At 53.1% G+C, this 16,417-nt stretch overlaps 2 protein-coding genes across 2 annotated transcripts; one reads left to right on the top strand and one right to left on the bottom strand.

Moving 5' to 3' along the window:
- Positions 1-585: 585 nt before the first annotated feature.
- Positions 586-4,338, top strand: HER10_EVM0006716 (uncharacterized protein). Its single transcript, XM_035476294.1, has one exon. It carries the CDS (start codon positions 2,819-2,821, stop codon positions 4,061-4,063), a length of 1,245 nt encoding a protein of 414 aa, XP_035338480.1. The 5' UTR covers positions 586-2,818; the 3' UTR covers positions 4,064-4,338.
- A 9,039-nt stretch (positions 4,339-13,377) lies between these two features.
- Positions 13,378-14,686, bottom strand: HER10_EVM0000821 (short chain dehydrogenase). The gene is made up of 2 exons (XM_035470589.1): positions 13,686-14,686; positions 13,378-13,621 (listed from the first exon to the last, which is right to left on the bottom strand). Exons 1-2 carry the CDS (start codon positions 14,485-14,487, stop codon positions 13,587-13,589), a joined length of 837 nt encoding a protein of 278 aa, XP_035337934.1. The 5' UTR covers positions 14,488-14,686; the 3' UTR covers positions 13,378-13,586.
- Between the last annotated feature and the right edge of the window lie 1,731 nt (positions 14,687-16,417).

The following is a 16,417-nucleotide window of genomic DNA, read 5'->3' on the forward strand; positions in this document are numbered from 1 at the left end:
GTACCGTTCGCTGTTGTCATCTTTTTGCCCAGGCAAGGCCCCAAGGCGGCAAGGCCCCCCCTTCTGGGTGCGGTTCACTTTCCCATCACCCCATTCGCCCTCTTGGAAAAGGTACTTTGTCTTTTTCCACCTCACCCTCTCTCACCTCCACTGGCAGTCTGGGACTTCACACATCCGAATCTGACTCTGACATGCCACTTCACCTCAATTGCCCTCCGCTCTTCGTTTCTTCCTTTCTTTCTTAACAGTGTTTTTGATTTTACCCCAGAGACATGGATTCCTCTTAGCTTCTTTTCCGCCTCTCCACCTCCACCTCCAACTCCCCGACATCATCATCTCTCGCCCGTACCCGCGGCCCCCGTGTCAACCGTGTCTTTCAACTTTGCAGTCCGTCCCTCGCTACCGATTTCCCCCTTGTCCATCGTCTTTTCAAGCTCGTCCTCCCGCTCGCCCTTCTTCTTCGTCGTCCTCGCACACATATTCGTCCTCGGACCAATGCCTGGTCTGTTCCAACCGGCCGAGCCAATCAGCCCCAACGTGCGAGCACATCCGCCTGCCGTCGGTTGCCCGGCATACTTCCCTACGGACAGGCCCAAAGGAAAGTATCTCGTCCCTCTTTTGTTGATCAAGGTACAGACAGTCCCGTCTTTTCGAGCCTTCGATTCTTCTCCCCGAAGCAACGTCCACCCTTAACGTACGGCCTATCCTAATCCCTGCACTTGGCTCCTTGTTCCTATCTCAGTTCCACTGTCCACCCCACCAGCTTGGTTCGGACCTGGGTCTGAGCTGACCGGATACCTTACTGCCCACAGATACGCCTGGGCCCTTCTGGCCTTGCCCTGCCTTACCTCACCTTACCTTGCCTCGCCTTGCTTTGCCTCGCTGTAGAATCTTACCGTACCGTTCTATCTTCCGTGCTTGCGGAGCTTCGCCTTCCACAAGGCACCTGGAAGACTCAGTGTATCCATACCAAGTAAGAATACTGTGTATGGACATGGCATGCTGAGCATAATCCACAGTAAAGGTAGCCCGCGTCATCACCCTCTGCTCCCACTTCCTTGTCCTAGTTGTTGTTTCTGACCATTTTGCTTTTTACCACGCCAACTTGGAACGAACCGTTTACTACCGTCCCACCTCTTTGCCTTACCCAAGGGCAGGGTATCCTGTCCTTGACCGGGCCCCAGCTCAAGCTCACCAAGCTCTAGATTCAGCACACACCACCACCATCACGGCAACCATCATGACCCTCATCAGCAACAGCCTTCACAACACGACACCGGAGCACAGCGCAGTTTCTGGGATATGCTTTTCAGCACAAACCAACAGATGCCGTCTCCTCCAACCCACCCTGCCTTCTGCCTTTTTATTCTCCTAGTTGTCTGCCCACCAAGTGGATGGATGGTCATGGTGCCCCCCATCATCCGTCCACTCAACCCTTGAAGTAAAGAAATCAGGGTCTCATTATGGGGAACTCCATATGGATTGATTGCCGGCAGCACTTGCGTTGTCTCCAGAGCTCCGTGGGGAAGCTGGGGAAGCTGGAAATGGCAACGTCCAACGTCTATCACCAGCCAGGTAGGTAGAATATCCATCTGAATGGCTTCGGTAGCTGCTCCCCTCTCTTCCCACATCGGCCCAAAGGGGTGCCACCTACGTTGTCTGCATGCCCAGACAAGGCTTTATCAGGCCCAAACCGTCCAAGCCTATGCTTCGAATTGGTCTGGTTTGGTTCTTTCTGTTGTCTTTCGCTCTGCACCTCGCTGCCGGCTAGCTGCCGAGTACTCAACCTCCCCGGTCAGTTCACTTTGTCCAAGCGGTCGAGCGAGCTCTGGCCTGCTCAGGAGAGACTTATCCAATGCCCTTTGCACTTGAAGCCCAAGGGTCTTTGCGTGCGAGTGAGCCAACCAACCCATGTCCACACCAATGGACGAGTCCAACGTACCAAATGGGCGTTTACATGGGCCGTTTTCTTTTTCCCTCAGACTGCCTGTCCGTCTACTCTCATTCTCACACTCACACTAGCAACCAGAATACGTACAGGTACGGGGTACACACTGGGGGAGCACCTTATGCTCAGCCAGTCTCTCACCTCTTCTGATTGTGTCTCTCTCTCTGCCTTCTCTGTCTCCCTCCAGGGTGGGTAATCAAAAGTCGAGCAAGGTCGGTCAACTTTTGAACCAATTTGTCCACGCCCTCTTTCAAGGCCACAGCCCCCAATGTACATGGTTATGTACAGTGTATAAGCCAATGGATAGCATATCTAAATCAGGCCCTCGCTTTTTAACTGTTCAACGTCCGCTCCTTCTCATCCGCGTCGCATGCTTCTTGTTCTTACAAGCTCCTTCTCTCATCCCTTCCTACAGCAACACCCGGACTCTCACTCCATGCTCGTCCCTCTTGGACTCTGGGTTATGGCCGTGACCGTTTCCGTTCCTGTTTCGTAACCCGTTTTTCTCTCATCCACGTTGCTGTCGACCTTCGTCGGCTAGACTCCGCTCGCTGCCGCCCTAAACCTCGATCCGTGGCCCTCGGAGCTCTTCCCGCACTTCATCGCACTCTCACGCGAAGCCTGAATAGAGCTTGCTAATCCTCCTTCGCCTTGTACCCACTCGCTCTCGATTGTCACACAGACATCTTTCTTGCACCACCTACAGAACTCTAATAATTTCCGCCGTTCTCCAGTTCTTTATTAGTGGCTTGCCCCTCCACCATCATTGCATTCTCTGGACCTATACAGCTTTGTTAGATCAAGATACCCAATCTCCTTCTTCTCGCAGAGTAGTCTCAAGCAAACTCGGGAAACTCACCTTAATCAACAATGTCTTCTTCCTCCAAACCTCGCCAACCCCGACTCCGGGCCTCTTGCGACGGGTGCTTCTTGGCCAAGGTCAAGTGCTCCAAAGCAAGACCCATCTGCTCCAGATGCCTCGCATGCGGTCTCGAATGTCGCTACTCTCCCTCAAGCAGAGCCGGCAAGCCAAAGTCAGACAACAGCGCACCAAGCCACGCAAATACTGTCCACATGGATATGACCGACCTATCTCCCATCATGGACGAAAAGAACCTCATGTTCGGCCAACATCCCGGCATGTACAAGATGGAGCCTGGCTGGCATACGCCCACAAGTATGGACTCGGGGGCGATGAGCAGAAATCCATCAATCTCTTCTGGGCTCGCCATGCTCGGCGTCGACGACACAACCCCAAGAGACCACCAGGATCCGACAGCAGACATGTACGGAGGCGGCATGCCCTGGACACCGCCCACAGATTTCTCTGCTGCTCCATATCCCGATATGACAATGTCCACCGCACATATGGCCACCCATCATGGCCGCTCCCAGTCCATGGACATGGCCATGGCAGCCCACATGACACCGTGGGGAGACCCAACGCAGCATGACATGATGGCGTATACTACCATGCAGAATCCAAGCAACATGGCCGCCGCCGCATACTTCCCGAGCCCCTCAACAACACCCAACATGCGACCAGCTGTCCGACACAAGGCTTCATCGTCAGGAGGCGGAGGTTCCTGCACCTGCTTCACAGTGCTCTTGCAGTCCCTCCAGGCCCTACACAACGCCTCATCTCCCCAGGCGCCACCATTCGACCTCGTCCTCTCTCTCAACCGCAAGGCCGTCGAGGGATGCGCCGCCATGCTATCCTGCAACAGGTGCATGAGCCGCTCCGGCACTCACACGGCGGCGATGCTGCTGGCGACAGTCATTGGCAAGATTACAAGCTTCTACAAGAACGCCACGCACACCTACTTTGAGAACGGCATGGTGCCCGCGGTCAACCAGCTCAGTCCCGGCGGCGGGCTCGGCGTCAGTCTCGGCGCCTACACGCTGGGCGGCGAGGACGGCAGGTGGCTCGAGCTCGAGATTCTCAACCGCGAGCTTCGCAAGCTGGAGGAGGTCTACGCGCAGTTCCGCGAGGTCTGCGCTGACCTGTCAGAGGATCCTGAAGTCAGCAAGGCCATGATTGGCTACCTCGGCCACAACCTTGGCACAACTCTCGAGGTCGTCAGCCATCGCAAGGGCGACATGAGTTATGCTTAGTCAGGAGACCCAACAGTTCGGACTAAAGGCCTTGCAACTCAAACTCAAACTCAGAAAAACACCAGAGGAGGCAAGAGAAAAGTACAAAAATTTGGAATACACACAAAGAGCGCTGCCACGGATGAGCGGCGCTCACTCGATACGACTGATATGAGCATACACTACTTTTTCTTTTTCACCCTTCTTCTCTTGGAAGATTTCGGACGTCATTTACACGGGGGGTGAGAGGGCGGTGGGAGAGAGAGAAGGAGAGCCAGTTTTAAGACCTATGGAATCGACTATTGTACATTCTTGTCAGGCGTTTCACTGAATTTCCACTAGCTTTGGTTTCTTTTTTTATCGAGGAACGGCGCAACGAAGGCGTAAATCTTCTGGTTCATCTCTTGTCGTTTTTACTGCTTCCCCCCGGGGAGAGTCAACTTTCACTCACTTTGGGCGCATCTATCGGAAGGCGGAAGGGGGGAGACGGAGACCGGATAGAACCTCGGATTGGACGGCAGGAGGCAGAGGAAGGGGTTTGGATACCTGGAACAAATGGCAAAAAAGGGATGATTTTGCGTGTACCGTCAGATCGTCATCAACCTGTTTCTTCACCAATTTTGCACACACAAATCTTTGGACAACCCTATTCGACCGAGCTTTCCTCTCCGGTAAACTTGTCATCTTGCTTGGATTTCACTATTTTTCCCCCATGTATTTTCTCATAGCGGAATCTGTTATGGAGTTCATCCGGAAAGGGAAGCATCATGAATCATGCCGTCCAGCGCTTCGACGCCTTTTTTGTTCGGACGGCAAAAGTCAGTACCTAGTCAGTAGTCAGTAAGGCAGTTAGCTTATGGAGATGGTTCCTAGTTACGGACAGAAGTCTCCCAATAATTACACAATTCTTGAAAAATCAGGTGTCATCAAAATGTCATCATCGTTTCCTCACCAAGGCCATTCACCATACATGGACAACTCCCAATGTGGGCATCTAGATCTGACGCAAGGCCAGCCCTCGATCGCATTTCATGTCAGAACCCGAGACGCAAAGTGGGGTCCACTCGACTTCTCTCTCTCTCTCATTCTCTTACGCATTCTCAAATCTCGGAATCTCAAATCTGTTACGCATTCCTTTAGTCTCTTACTCAACTCTGAGGCTCTAGTCTCTAGGCAGTCGGTCATGGTCTAACAAGACATGCGGGTGCGCTATGCGAGGGCTATGCGAAGGCAGACAAGGGGGCAAACCATGGTAGGAGCAGCGGCAAGGAAGAAGGAGGAGGCTGGGTAGGTAGACCTTTGACACTTGGGACTTGATACCACGTGCATTTTAGTCAGGCAAAGAGTCAGGGTGGTTGCATGAGTCTCTCTGTGTCGCTCTGCGAAAAGTGTCGAAGTGGTTGCATTAGCCTTGCCGGGCTATCCAAAAATGCTCACTCTCTCTCACACACACGCACTTACACGTACACATTTACACACACACACACACACACACACACAACTCTCGGCACTGGCCGATTGATTTTCCCCGTTCCCCCACCCCGCCGCCGCCGCAGGCACCCCCTCTCCCGCTCCTCCTTCTCTTACAACACCACTCACACACACACACACTCTCTCTCTCTCTCTCTCTCTCACCTCATCCTCACCTCGACTCACCTCGACACTCGCATTCTCACCCCGGAACCAAAACAATTTCATCCGTCCGTTAACCCGCTCGTACACCACGTCACTGGCGCCGTTTCTTCTCATTTCTCCTGCAGCTTTCCCGTCCCTTCCGTCCATGCAACCAATCTTTGACGTCGCGGCGACTCGTGCCTTGTGCCTGGTGCCGATGCGTGTACGGTGACAAGTGGGCATCTATCTCTCTCTCTCTGCTTCTCCACTCCCATCTCAGTGTGTCTTCCTAGGCTTGTGATCTGTGGCTGACATGACGAGATGATGCTTCACAACACGGACGGTTTGGAGATGTCCGAGGAAGGACGTAAGGAATCGTGGCTTATATCATGCGCTCACGCGCGGGAATAAACGCAGCCTCGTCCAATGACATTTAAGCCTTGACCAGATCCCTCTCTGACTGCCCCCCTCCTTCAATTCAGCTTCTAAAGGGCTGATGAGGGGAGGGCAGCTTCAGAGTGCCAGGCTTGTGATGTTGGACACTGAGCCCCAGTGGCTTGGCCGATTGCCACCACACAAACTTCGCCGCGACAGGCAAGGAGGAATCGAAAGACGAATAATTCCCCGACGCAGGTTCCAGATTCGACGTCGAAGCAAGCCAGGGAAACACAAAACATCCCGTGTGACGTTTCGGTCTGAAGCTATCTCGGGCAGGTCCAGCTGAGAAGAAGGCATGATAAATCCGGTGTGGCAAGCCGTGTTTCCGGAGGAGGGCGCTAGGCATCCTCTCAGTGACAAAGTACCTGGCTGATGAAAGACTGAGGATTGTGTACCAGTCTCTTGAGTAAAGTTGCTAGAGTACGCGTATCTTGAGGCGAGGTCTCGGACGATTAGAGATCAAAAAGTTGAAGCAGGTGCCGAGGCTGAACAAGCTGGTGACAAATGAGAATGGATGAGAACAAGCACAAGCACTGGCTGTACCCTATGTTCATCTTGTAGAACAGTGCTTTTTGCTGACTGATGAACGTGTCAAACCAGTCTCCCGGAAGACAAGGAAGCACGGATAGTGATGATGGGAGGATTGAAGTTCTGACCTGCATGGGCATGAGGCAGCGGCGTGATCAGGAGACGGGTTAATTAGCTTCCAAGGACCGAGCTCTGTCGTGCCTCGAAGGTCATCTTGTCATGCAGTCCCAAGGGTTCTTTGACTCTGAGCCCCTCTAGGTGCTGCAGCGTCTTGTTTCTGGTCAGCTCTCCAACCAGATTCTTGGGATTTGGAGACGTAATTACCTTTCCGGGGGCAAATTCAGAAGAGAGGTATGGGTAGAGTACTGCCGAGAAAACGTGGGTGGGAATAAGCCAGTGGTCAACCCGTTTCATGAACTTGCAGCTCCGTTTAGGCCCCTCAGGGGCTGATCGACCAACAGGTCGGATGCCTTCATCCTGCAGGAACTCTCATAGGAAGAGGTTTCAACCGGTGGACGGGGAGTGGCGGGGAGGTACTGAAAAAGGCCGCGGAAGCTGATTCCGATAGGTGAGGGAGTGGCCGGCCTAATTGTTCAGACCAGGGCAATATTGTGCAAGCGCTCGAATGAATTTGGAGTGAACGTGATGATCGAATTCCGTTTCAAGTCGTGGATGGCAAACTGGAATATCCAGTGACAGTTAAATTTGGCGACATTAGTGGAGTCCTTTTGGGAATGAGCCGTGTAGGAAGGAGTAAATGAAGTGTCAGCCTGAAGTGTCAGCCGTAGGAAAAGCTCTGTGAGATCTATGCATCTCTGCATTTCACATGTAAAGAATGGTGACCATTCAGACGAGTGCAATCGGCCCAGAATCTCAGAGAGAGAAAGAGAGTCGGTGCTCTGAAAAGGTCTGTGATGGTGCAAACCATCAAGGGCGAAACGGCAACTTTGCTGTTCTGTGAGAGGCGTTCGTCCCTCGAAATGCTGGGATGGGAGTTGGAGAAGAAGCTTCTGAGTTGCCTAAATAGGCAATTTCGAAGAGAAACTGGCGAACGGTTGGTAGTTGCGCTTCATGTCGTTGATTCAAACCTCCTACTAGACTGCCGACGCCAAACGCAGCCACCCTTCTGGCCCCTTGTCTGGCGTCGAAGTGATCGTCTCCCCCACTCATCAACGGGGAAACGGCCGGCCACAGGTCGATCCGGAGATGCTTGTTGGCGAAGCAGCCTCCCGCATCCTCAAACCATGCTGCTTCATGGCTGTGATGGAGGTCTTAGATTCGTGCTTAACTCGTTTCTTTTAGCGCTTCGACTTCAGACTGTAGTCAGCGTTCGTTTTGACGAAATAGAGAGTTCAGCGCTATGTTCTCTTTTCTTTCAGAACGGGAATGGATTATTGTTGAACGTCATTGAAGCCAAGAGAACCCGAGTTTTTCTCCGTCAGCCATTAATCCTGTCGGTGTAGTACAAGGTCCAGGTAAGTTGATCTGGTGGGCCAATAGTCGACTTCGACATGTGTCAAGTATGGAGAGAGAGGCACCTCCAAACATCAGCTGCATACGGACGGTCCACTTGTCAGACTGCGGGACACAATGGCACAGCGTCCTGTGGCAACGGCAACTTTGACTTGGCGAGCAAGACGCAAGGCATAGGCTTTGGTGCTCGGTCTTTGACGAGTTTAGACATGGAGTCAACGTCTCCCACGTCGGTCGTAGCCCGGGGGAGGAATGTTCGAGTGGGCCTCGTGATAGAATCTCACTTCTGATCACACCCCTTTCCTACACTCCCTTTGATTCAAAGGAAGTTCGACTTAATCAGTTTGAATTGGATACTTCCACACGCGGTTCCGTACACAGGCGAGTTTCAAGCATAGGCAAGACTGCAGAACAGGCCACTAGTAGTAATTACGTGTGGGCAAAGTAGCGTCAAACTGGAGATGAATCAGTCGGTGACGATCAAAACTATTTGCATACAGCGGGGAAGCAAGGTATGGGCGTCTTATGCAAAGCTGAATCAATCGTTGGCTGTGGTTGTAATGGCGCGTACTTACAAGAGTGGACAACGGCGTGCAGAATGCCATGACTGCTGGACCGGGGCGATGTTTGGCCAGGTTCCAATTTTGGAGTCGGACGAGGAGGTTTGCAGCAAAGTCCACTCATAAAATCAGGCCATCGTTGTGCTGACAGTGTTCGAGATTGATTGGACGAGAGGCAGCGAGAAGACGTTGAGAATGCAGAGACTGGGGGATGGAAATGGCACAAAATGCGGAAGAAGAACAGACGTCAGTCCAGACCAACCCAAGAATACGTGGAGTCGTGGACTACGGCCGGGACCTTGCCAAGGAGGAAGGCTTAGTCATACCTGCTTGCCTTATCTCTCGCCCAAAGAGGTAAAGTGCCGGGGAAGTACCTTTGAAGTGGAAAACATCGATATCTCCGGCGTTGAAGCTGGTGATCTTGAGTAAGAACGAGGCACTGAGGTTACTGTTACTGAGTTTTCCCCCACCTCTTTCCTCCTCTGCCTAAACAGTCGAGTGGCAGGACAAGCAATTGGGTCGTCACTTCTTCGTGATGGAATTGAATTGGTGTGCAACCTTGCTGGGAGAACCCCTTGGCTCTTCCTCTCCCGCACCACCCACACCACAATCAGTCTCACTCCTTCATCATCGTCATCAGCTTCCAGTGACGGCTTCGAAGGTACCCTCATGACCCCATAGGCCCAGCTGGCCCCTTCCATCGACCCGTTCGTCTTACTGATTTGAGACAGCCTGTTGGGTTCTCTCTGCAACACCATCTTCGTCTCTGATTTTCACGAATTGGGATGCGCCCGAGAAACCGCGGCCGCACATTACGATGACCTTACCAGACGTGCAAAGAGTCAAAGGCAGCCGCCAGTCGCACAAATCTCAAAGGCTAGTTGCCGCGGCCTTGCCATGCTTCGCGATGCACATCTCGAAATGTGACCTATCAGCACCCCAGTCGGTGTTATGAGGACACCAGCGGGGCTTAGCTTTCGAATTCTTGGCATACATTCGCTGCTCATTACCTTCCGGGGCATCCTAGACCCTGGATACGATGTCCGCGATCAACATCTAGCCTTAAACTCGGAATATGAACGGTGCCAAGTGGCCTGCCTCGCAGCCAATTCCCCGGCGTGGGTGTGCGGTCGGTCCCGAGTCCAGCTCAATCCTCCCCGCAACGGCTCAAAGATGAACCGCCCACAAGACAGGGCGAGATGTTGTCAGACTTTCCAATCCCACCTTTGACTGTCAGTTGCGATACATTGACTGGGATTCTCATGCAACCCTTTGAACGACAACAGCTCCAAGCGGTAGATCATTTACCACCTTCGTTACCAGTAAATACAGTCTTTTGGAATCATCGTTGTAAGCTCTGTTTCTCCTCATTATCAGATCGATCGTCATAGAAACTACGGATACTAGGCCCGCCTGATTTATTGATTTGCTTATCCGCTTTCTTCTGTCAACGTTGTTTCGCGGAGACTGGCCCCGTGGACGGTGTTTGTGTAACCTCACATCCCTTCTCCCTCCTAGACCATGTCTCACCCTGCGCAGCTTCGTATTCATTCCAAGGTTCTCCGCAAGCTAACTAACGTCTTCCAAGCCATGGCTCTTGATTATGCACGAATTCTCGTAGCTATTGTGCCCTTCGCAAGGGTTTCTTTCGCCCGACCCAGGAACGAGCTTACTCTCGCCGCCCGGCTTGTCGCCCGCAAGATGTACACGACGCAGAAATATTGCTCTGTCTCCCACGCGAAATCGGCCATCGAGCAACCCCCACCAACTCATAGCAAACCATATTGCCCCGCATCACACCCACTCGCCTTCCCATCCCAAAGGAGGCTCTGCATCCAATATTGGAAGCGGTGGCTTGCTTGCAGGGAGCAGCCCAGCTCTAGGCCATGTTCTGGCTGCCTGAAAACTCCACAAGATCATCCACGTATTGGTGTTCACCGAGGCCTGCTTCCAGACGCAAAGTTTCCTGCTAGATAAGAGCTGCCACGTCTGTTTTGCCTAGTGACGCCCCAAGTACGCGCCACCACGATTGGAGCCAGGTTGTGATCGAACCCTTGACCGGAGAGTTTCGCGAGTAGCGAGGCTGACACTGCGTGATACTGCTGACTACCAATGGCTATGGTTCGTCCGATTCGACGGCTGAACGCAAGCCCTTGTATCGAGCTTCTCCGAGGGCAATGTTTTCATTTTCTAGTGGCGTTACCTCGCAGCAAACCTTGTGGCTATCATCGCGTCTGGCAGCATTCAAAGTAGCTTCCCGCTGTCATCACCCTGGTATCCGAATTGACCGAGGCGAAGAAGCCATTGACCCCTAGTCTCGATTCCGGATTCATGGTGAAACTTTCTGTCGGTTCCCGGCATCCATAGACACAGATTCCAGCGCGTCTGCTGAACACAACAATTGATTCTCCCGCTTTCAATACTTGAAAGGGCATCTACTCTCAAATCGGAGTTCTTCTCGTAACATCAAATGCCACTGTAGATGAGCCTAGTATTCACTCTTTATCGTTCGCAACGGCAATTTCTCGTCGATCGGTGGAATCTATCTTTGGGGTAACTTGCGGTACATCTTACCAATCTCCAGGGGTCGGCTAAGGTGGGTCGCGATCTGTATGTCAGAGTACCATGGCATTAGCAGGGGGGACGACACGCTGTAGTCGACGTCATGATTGATGGTTAGAGGGCATTCTCCTCAGATTCCGCAATGCATCGAGTCCCCAGAATCCACAATTCCAGCCGTCGGAAATTTTGTGGTGTGGTTGATGGATGGCAGGCTCTGTATGTGCCAGGAAGCATGGGGCTCGAAGGTCCCAGGTTGTCTGACACGAATTTTGCACTCTACAGAAAGCCTTTCAAGTAGCACCGCGGACCGCAAGACGGAGGAGTATCCTAGTCAGCAAATCAGCACAGCTGAATGTAAGACGGTGGATGGGACAGAAACGGTGTTGCATAACGGTGACTTACCGCGCCGTTGAATGCCTATCACTAACAAGGATGAAGGGGTACAATCGCTATCCATGAACATAGTTGTGCTGGAGTGCAGCGTCGATCGGAGACTCTTGTCATCATGTGAGCAGGCAGCGATGCAGAAGCGGAATTATCGATGCGGAAGTGCGCTTCAGGTGGGGCGACCGCTGGCAATCTCTTCGTAGAATTTCGGTCCTGTCTGCTTCAGTATTCCCGTATTCATAATACATGGATTACAAGAGACAAAGGCATTCGTATTATTACCCAAAAGGGTAACAAGCCGGTTCGGTACCGGCGTACCGGCAATATCCCAGACCGTGACATCGGGGCTTCCGTAGTGCCGGACGGTGCCCCACTGCCGGCCTTCGGGAAACAGTGGGGCTATATTAGGCCTCAAGACGGCGCACTTCCCATTTGCCGAGATCCGGGGGCTTGAACCGGGCTTCTATCATCAGCGTTTGGCAGCCTGTTGACGTAGCACAATGGAAGTGGCTGACGTTCCAGAAATCTTACAGAGGTGTTCTGCAACAAAGTATGACGAGCACATGGCATCGGGTGGCATTGTGAGAGCAAATGCCGGATGGATTCGGGAGTCTTAGCGGGTGAGATTCTTGCTTCCTTTGCGAAGAATACGCCGTCAGCTTTGGCATGGTACGACTCTGACGAGACGTTATCGCACCGCTGTCAAGCCAGCTCAGAGCTTTCTCGTAGGACTCCAGCAATGCCGTATAAGAAGCTTACTTAGGGGCTGTGAGCTGGAACTCCATCCCCCTAACAGATGCCAGCGTCAGCGCGTTGACAGCGGATTCGCACGCACACACACATACTAGAGGGCTGTCAGCGGAAGCAATCCTCTGTGCTTGCGCCTCATCCATTCCTGACGCGCAGTCCGGCTTAGACCGTTAAGGCTTCCAGTAGCATACGTTGGTTTGGCCCCCCCTCTACTATACCACTGGATTCCTGTACAAGTGTATTTGGATAAACGTGAGAAGCTTACTGGGAAAGCCCGTGATCCTACTTGTTTCGAGATGATTACGGTGTCGTTGTATCTAGCTTTGGTCGAGAGGGGAGGGTGAGGCGGGGTGACTAAGTGGACGAACGTGCCCAAACCCAATTCTCTCGCTCGTAAAGCCAACCGCCTGGGCTTCATAGACCATCGTGATGCCAAATTCAGAAAGACACAATCGGGCTTACTTACCTGATCCTTGGTATGCTGACGCTAAAACAGGGATTTGATCTTTCTCTCTTGCCAAATCGGCCCTTTCCATCGTGTACAAGAGGTACTTTGGCCTCCAAGTATCCGATACCTTGCCCGTCTAGAACACTTGAACACTGAGGATCTGGCGATTCTCCCCGCTTTCTGTCTGAAGTTTCCCGATCTTGGCGAACTGTCTGGCCCGATGGTTGCGGGAGAGAGTTGAGCATGTATTGAAAACCAGCGACTGATGGCGGCGTGGGGCTTGGGTGCCGTCTCTGCCGTTGATGTCGAATGCCCTCCTCTGAGCGGAGATGGCTTATAGCGGCCACTGAGGCTGACAGAGCGGGTGAGATACTTTGATGATGGAGTTTTAGATATCTCACTCTTAGGTTATGGTATCTGAGCACACAAAAGGTCAATTTCATGAGATCATGGATATCACAATGGCCATCACACGCTTAATCACCTGAAGCCTCATTTATTCGATTCACGAGAAGCGAGTCAAATGTGGATTGTGATTTAGAGTATGCACGTTCAATGCAATAGAAAAGTTTCTAGTCAAGCTCCGCATTGTATTATCATGTCTACGTACGCCTGTCCTAGGTGCTATGTAAAATCCCCTACTCCTAGCCCCCATATTAACCGACCTAGTCCCAGACCCTTGGATCGCAGGCGTCCGGCTCGCCCATCGATCCAATGCATTAAAATATCACTAAGGCAGCCCCGCACGGATAGAGATGCCGGTGAAGCTCGGTCTGGGGTGCGCTTATGTGCCGCCACCGGTGACCTTGATGACTTGACCTATAGCAAATGTCAGTGAATGTCTATGATGAGTGGCTTGTGAAGGGACAAGTTTCAAACATACCGTTGATCCACTCGCAGTCAGAGTGGCAGAGGGAAGCGACGACCTTGCCGACGTCGGCAGGGACACCGACGCGCTTAAGAGGGTTCATGTTGGCCAGGCCCTGGTCGATGATCTCGATGGGCATGCCCTTGTAACCGTTGGGGACGTAGTGCCACGAGTTCTCGTCGTACATGTCCGTCTTGACACCGCCAGGGGCGATGGCGTTGACGGTGATGCCCTTGGCACCGCAGTCGACGGCGAAGGCGCGGGTGAAGCCCTCGACGGCGGCCTTGGAGCCGGCGTACAGGGCGTGGTTGGGGATACCGCCCATCTGGGCAGCAATGGAGGAGGTGAGGAGGATGCGGCCTCCGCGTCCGCAGTGCTTCAGGCCCTGCTGGGCGACGAAGAACTGGCCGCGGGTGTTGAGGTCAAAGATGTTCTGGAAGAGCTCCTCGGTGACCTCCTCCTCGGGGCACCAGACCTCCTTGCCGGAGTTGGAGATGACAAAGTCCATGCGCCCGAAGTGGGCGACGGCGCGGTCAAAGAGGTCGACGACCTGGGCGGGCTTGCTGATGTCGGCCTTGAGGGCGATGGCCTTTGATCCGAGCTTCTGGATCTCGGCGACGACCTCCTCGGCCGCGCCGGCGGAGGAGGCGTAGTTGACGACGACGTTGGCGCCGCGCTTGCCGAGCTCGACGGCGATGCCGCGCCCGATACCGCGGCCGGAGCCGGTGATCAGAGCGACCTTGCCGACGAAGGGACGCGCCGCGTCGTACTCGACAGGCTGCTGAGCAGCGATGTTCTCAGTCGCGGAAGGAGCCATTGTGTATAAGTTCAATGGCGAGGAGAAGAGAAGGGAAAGGAAAGGATGGGATGAGGATAAGAGACAGAGAAGATAGCTAGAGCGGTTGAGAAGAGGAAGTTATATACAGGAATGAAAACACAGCGTTTGGCGTGTAGTCGCCAGTTGACGCTTTGTGGTTAAGGGCGAAGAACCGAACGCATGTCCGCCCGGTTGCCCGCCGCACCTCCGCCGGGACGCGAAACGCCTTGCATTTGGGTGTGGGTTCAGCTAGGATCGGGGCCCGGGGACAATGAGGGAGTGCAAGCCAAAGGGCTACCTACCTTACCTTACCTAGAGGATAATCGGGATGGGGGAGGTCCACGCGTTCGCGCCCCCGGCGACGCTTCTTCCTTTCGCGAAAGAGCGGCGAAGGAGAACAGCCCGTCGTCTTCAGATCAGACGCCACTACCTATGTGAGTCTAAGTCTGCGTCTGAGTCTGAGCCAAAGCTTCAGCAGCAGTAGCAAAACGCTAGAACGTTGTATTTGCTTCGCTGTTGCAATGTAGTAAATGTGACCTCATATTGTAGGTGAAACTTCCTCGGATCACTGTTGGTTTTGGCGGGTTGCTATTACAGATCCTCACTGGTTGGCAGTATAGCAGTTCATCGGTACTCTGGAGTCGGAACTCCTCGAAGCCCGGAGTCAACCCCCGGAGTGTTGGAGGAGATTCAACAAGAGTCGAGTTGTGGGGAGCCACGAGCAAAGCATGGCACCAGATCCTCCTATGTCTCTAGCCTTGTTCGTTGTGTAAGGTATACTCTCCTTTGGCTATCTTTAGGTCATGAAAGGGGAGCACCAAAGGCTCGTCCGCCCCTGGTTGCCGTAGCACTCGCACGTACGAAGTTCCCGCTTCAACTGAACCCGCAGTGGTGATCCGACGACTAAAACGGCGGTAGCGTCGCGTTTAGCGGCCCTACGGGCGAAAGCCATGTCAGGGCGGTCGCGCGGCGCCAGGAACCGGTGCCCCTCGCCCGTCGCCGCCACGGCGGGGCCCCCACCCCCAACGGAGGTCCGGTCGTAAAATCGGTACGTACCCTTAGGGGTCCAGCGTGCCACAGCTTACTCTCAAAGGATGTCATCCATAATCCCATACAGAAATCCCGTGACATTGAACGGTCGTCCGTTGCTGTGGCTATCATCAGAGACAGCTGGGTGTCGAGTCGCGCTGAATGCCATAAACGCGAAGATCCGAATCCTATCGTGGAGGCCAACTTGATACTGCAATGTGCCTTTCAGTCGTGATGTTAGAGACATGACTTGCTTAGTCACCATGCTCTGGAGTGTATGTGTGTGTGTGTGGGTCTCCCGAGAGTATCCACACCTTCCCGTGATGCTCCCCCACGAACGACTTCAACGAAGACGACGTCTATGGAGTAAGACGAGAACCAGGTCAACGTTTCATAGTTCCAATCTCCAGCTGTGGCATCTGTGTAGTAGAATTTTGAGGACTTGCAGAAGGCACAATAGCTTCTCAAAGAACAATAGCTTCAGTCGAGAAGGAGCCGGCATAGGCGTTTCTTTTCGTCCCCAGGCGACGCCTTTCACCTTTTGAAGAGAATACCTCCAAGGGAAGACAGTAGATAATGTAGAATAGATACACTTCTCAACTAGATCGAATAGGATCCATAGGGCTGTGGTTTCGGAATTGACTCAGCATCACTTTCTCCCTGTCGTTCACTGTCACTTATCCCCTCAACTTTCCCACTGTTAGCGTGCCATGCGTCAAGATAAGCTGGCAGCTAGAGCTAGCATGGGAGAGACGAACATTAAGTGATATCTCTATCATCTGGTTAAAAAACCTAGCTCTAGCGATTAGATCGACCAAGATTGGCGGCCCTCAATCACTCCACGAGAGGCAGGGCCAGACTGAGGAGTTCAACACACTTTCTGCAAATGCCCGACAAAGAC

Source organism: Colletotrichum scovillei (assembly GCF_011075155.1).
Source record: "Colletotrichum scovillei strain TJNH1 chromosome Unknown Contig00001, whole genome shotgun sequence".
NCBI lineage: Eukaryota > Fungi > Ascomycota > Sordariomycetes > Glomerellales > Glomerellaceae > Colletotrichum > Colletotrichum scovillei.

Bases quoted from the DNA above. Each gene is read 5' to 3' on its own strand.
- HER10_EVM0006716 (XM_035476294.1), top strand. From the start codon at position 2,819: ATGTCTTCTTCCTCCAAACCTCGCCAACCCCGACTCCGGGCCTCTTGC.
- HER10_EVM0000821 (XM_035470589.1), bottom strand. From the start codon at position 14,487: ATGGCTCCTTCCGCGACTGAGAACATCGCTGCTCAGCAGCCTGTCGAG. The intron at 13,622-13,685 runs GTATGTTTGAAA...CATTTGCTATAG, and splicing joins TGACTGCGAGTGGATCAACG to GTCAAGTCATCAAGGTCACC.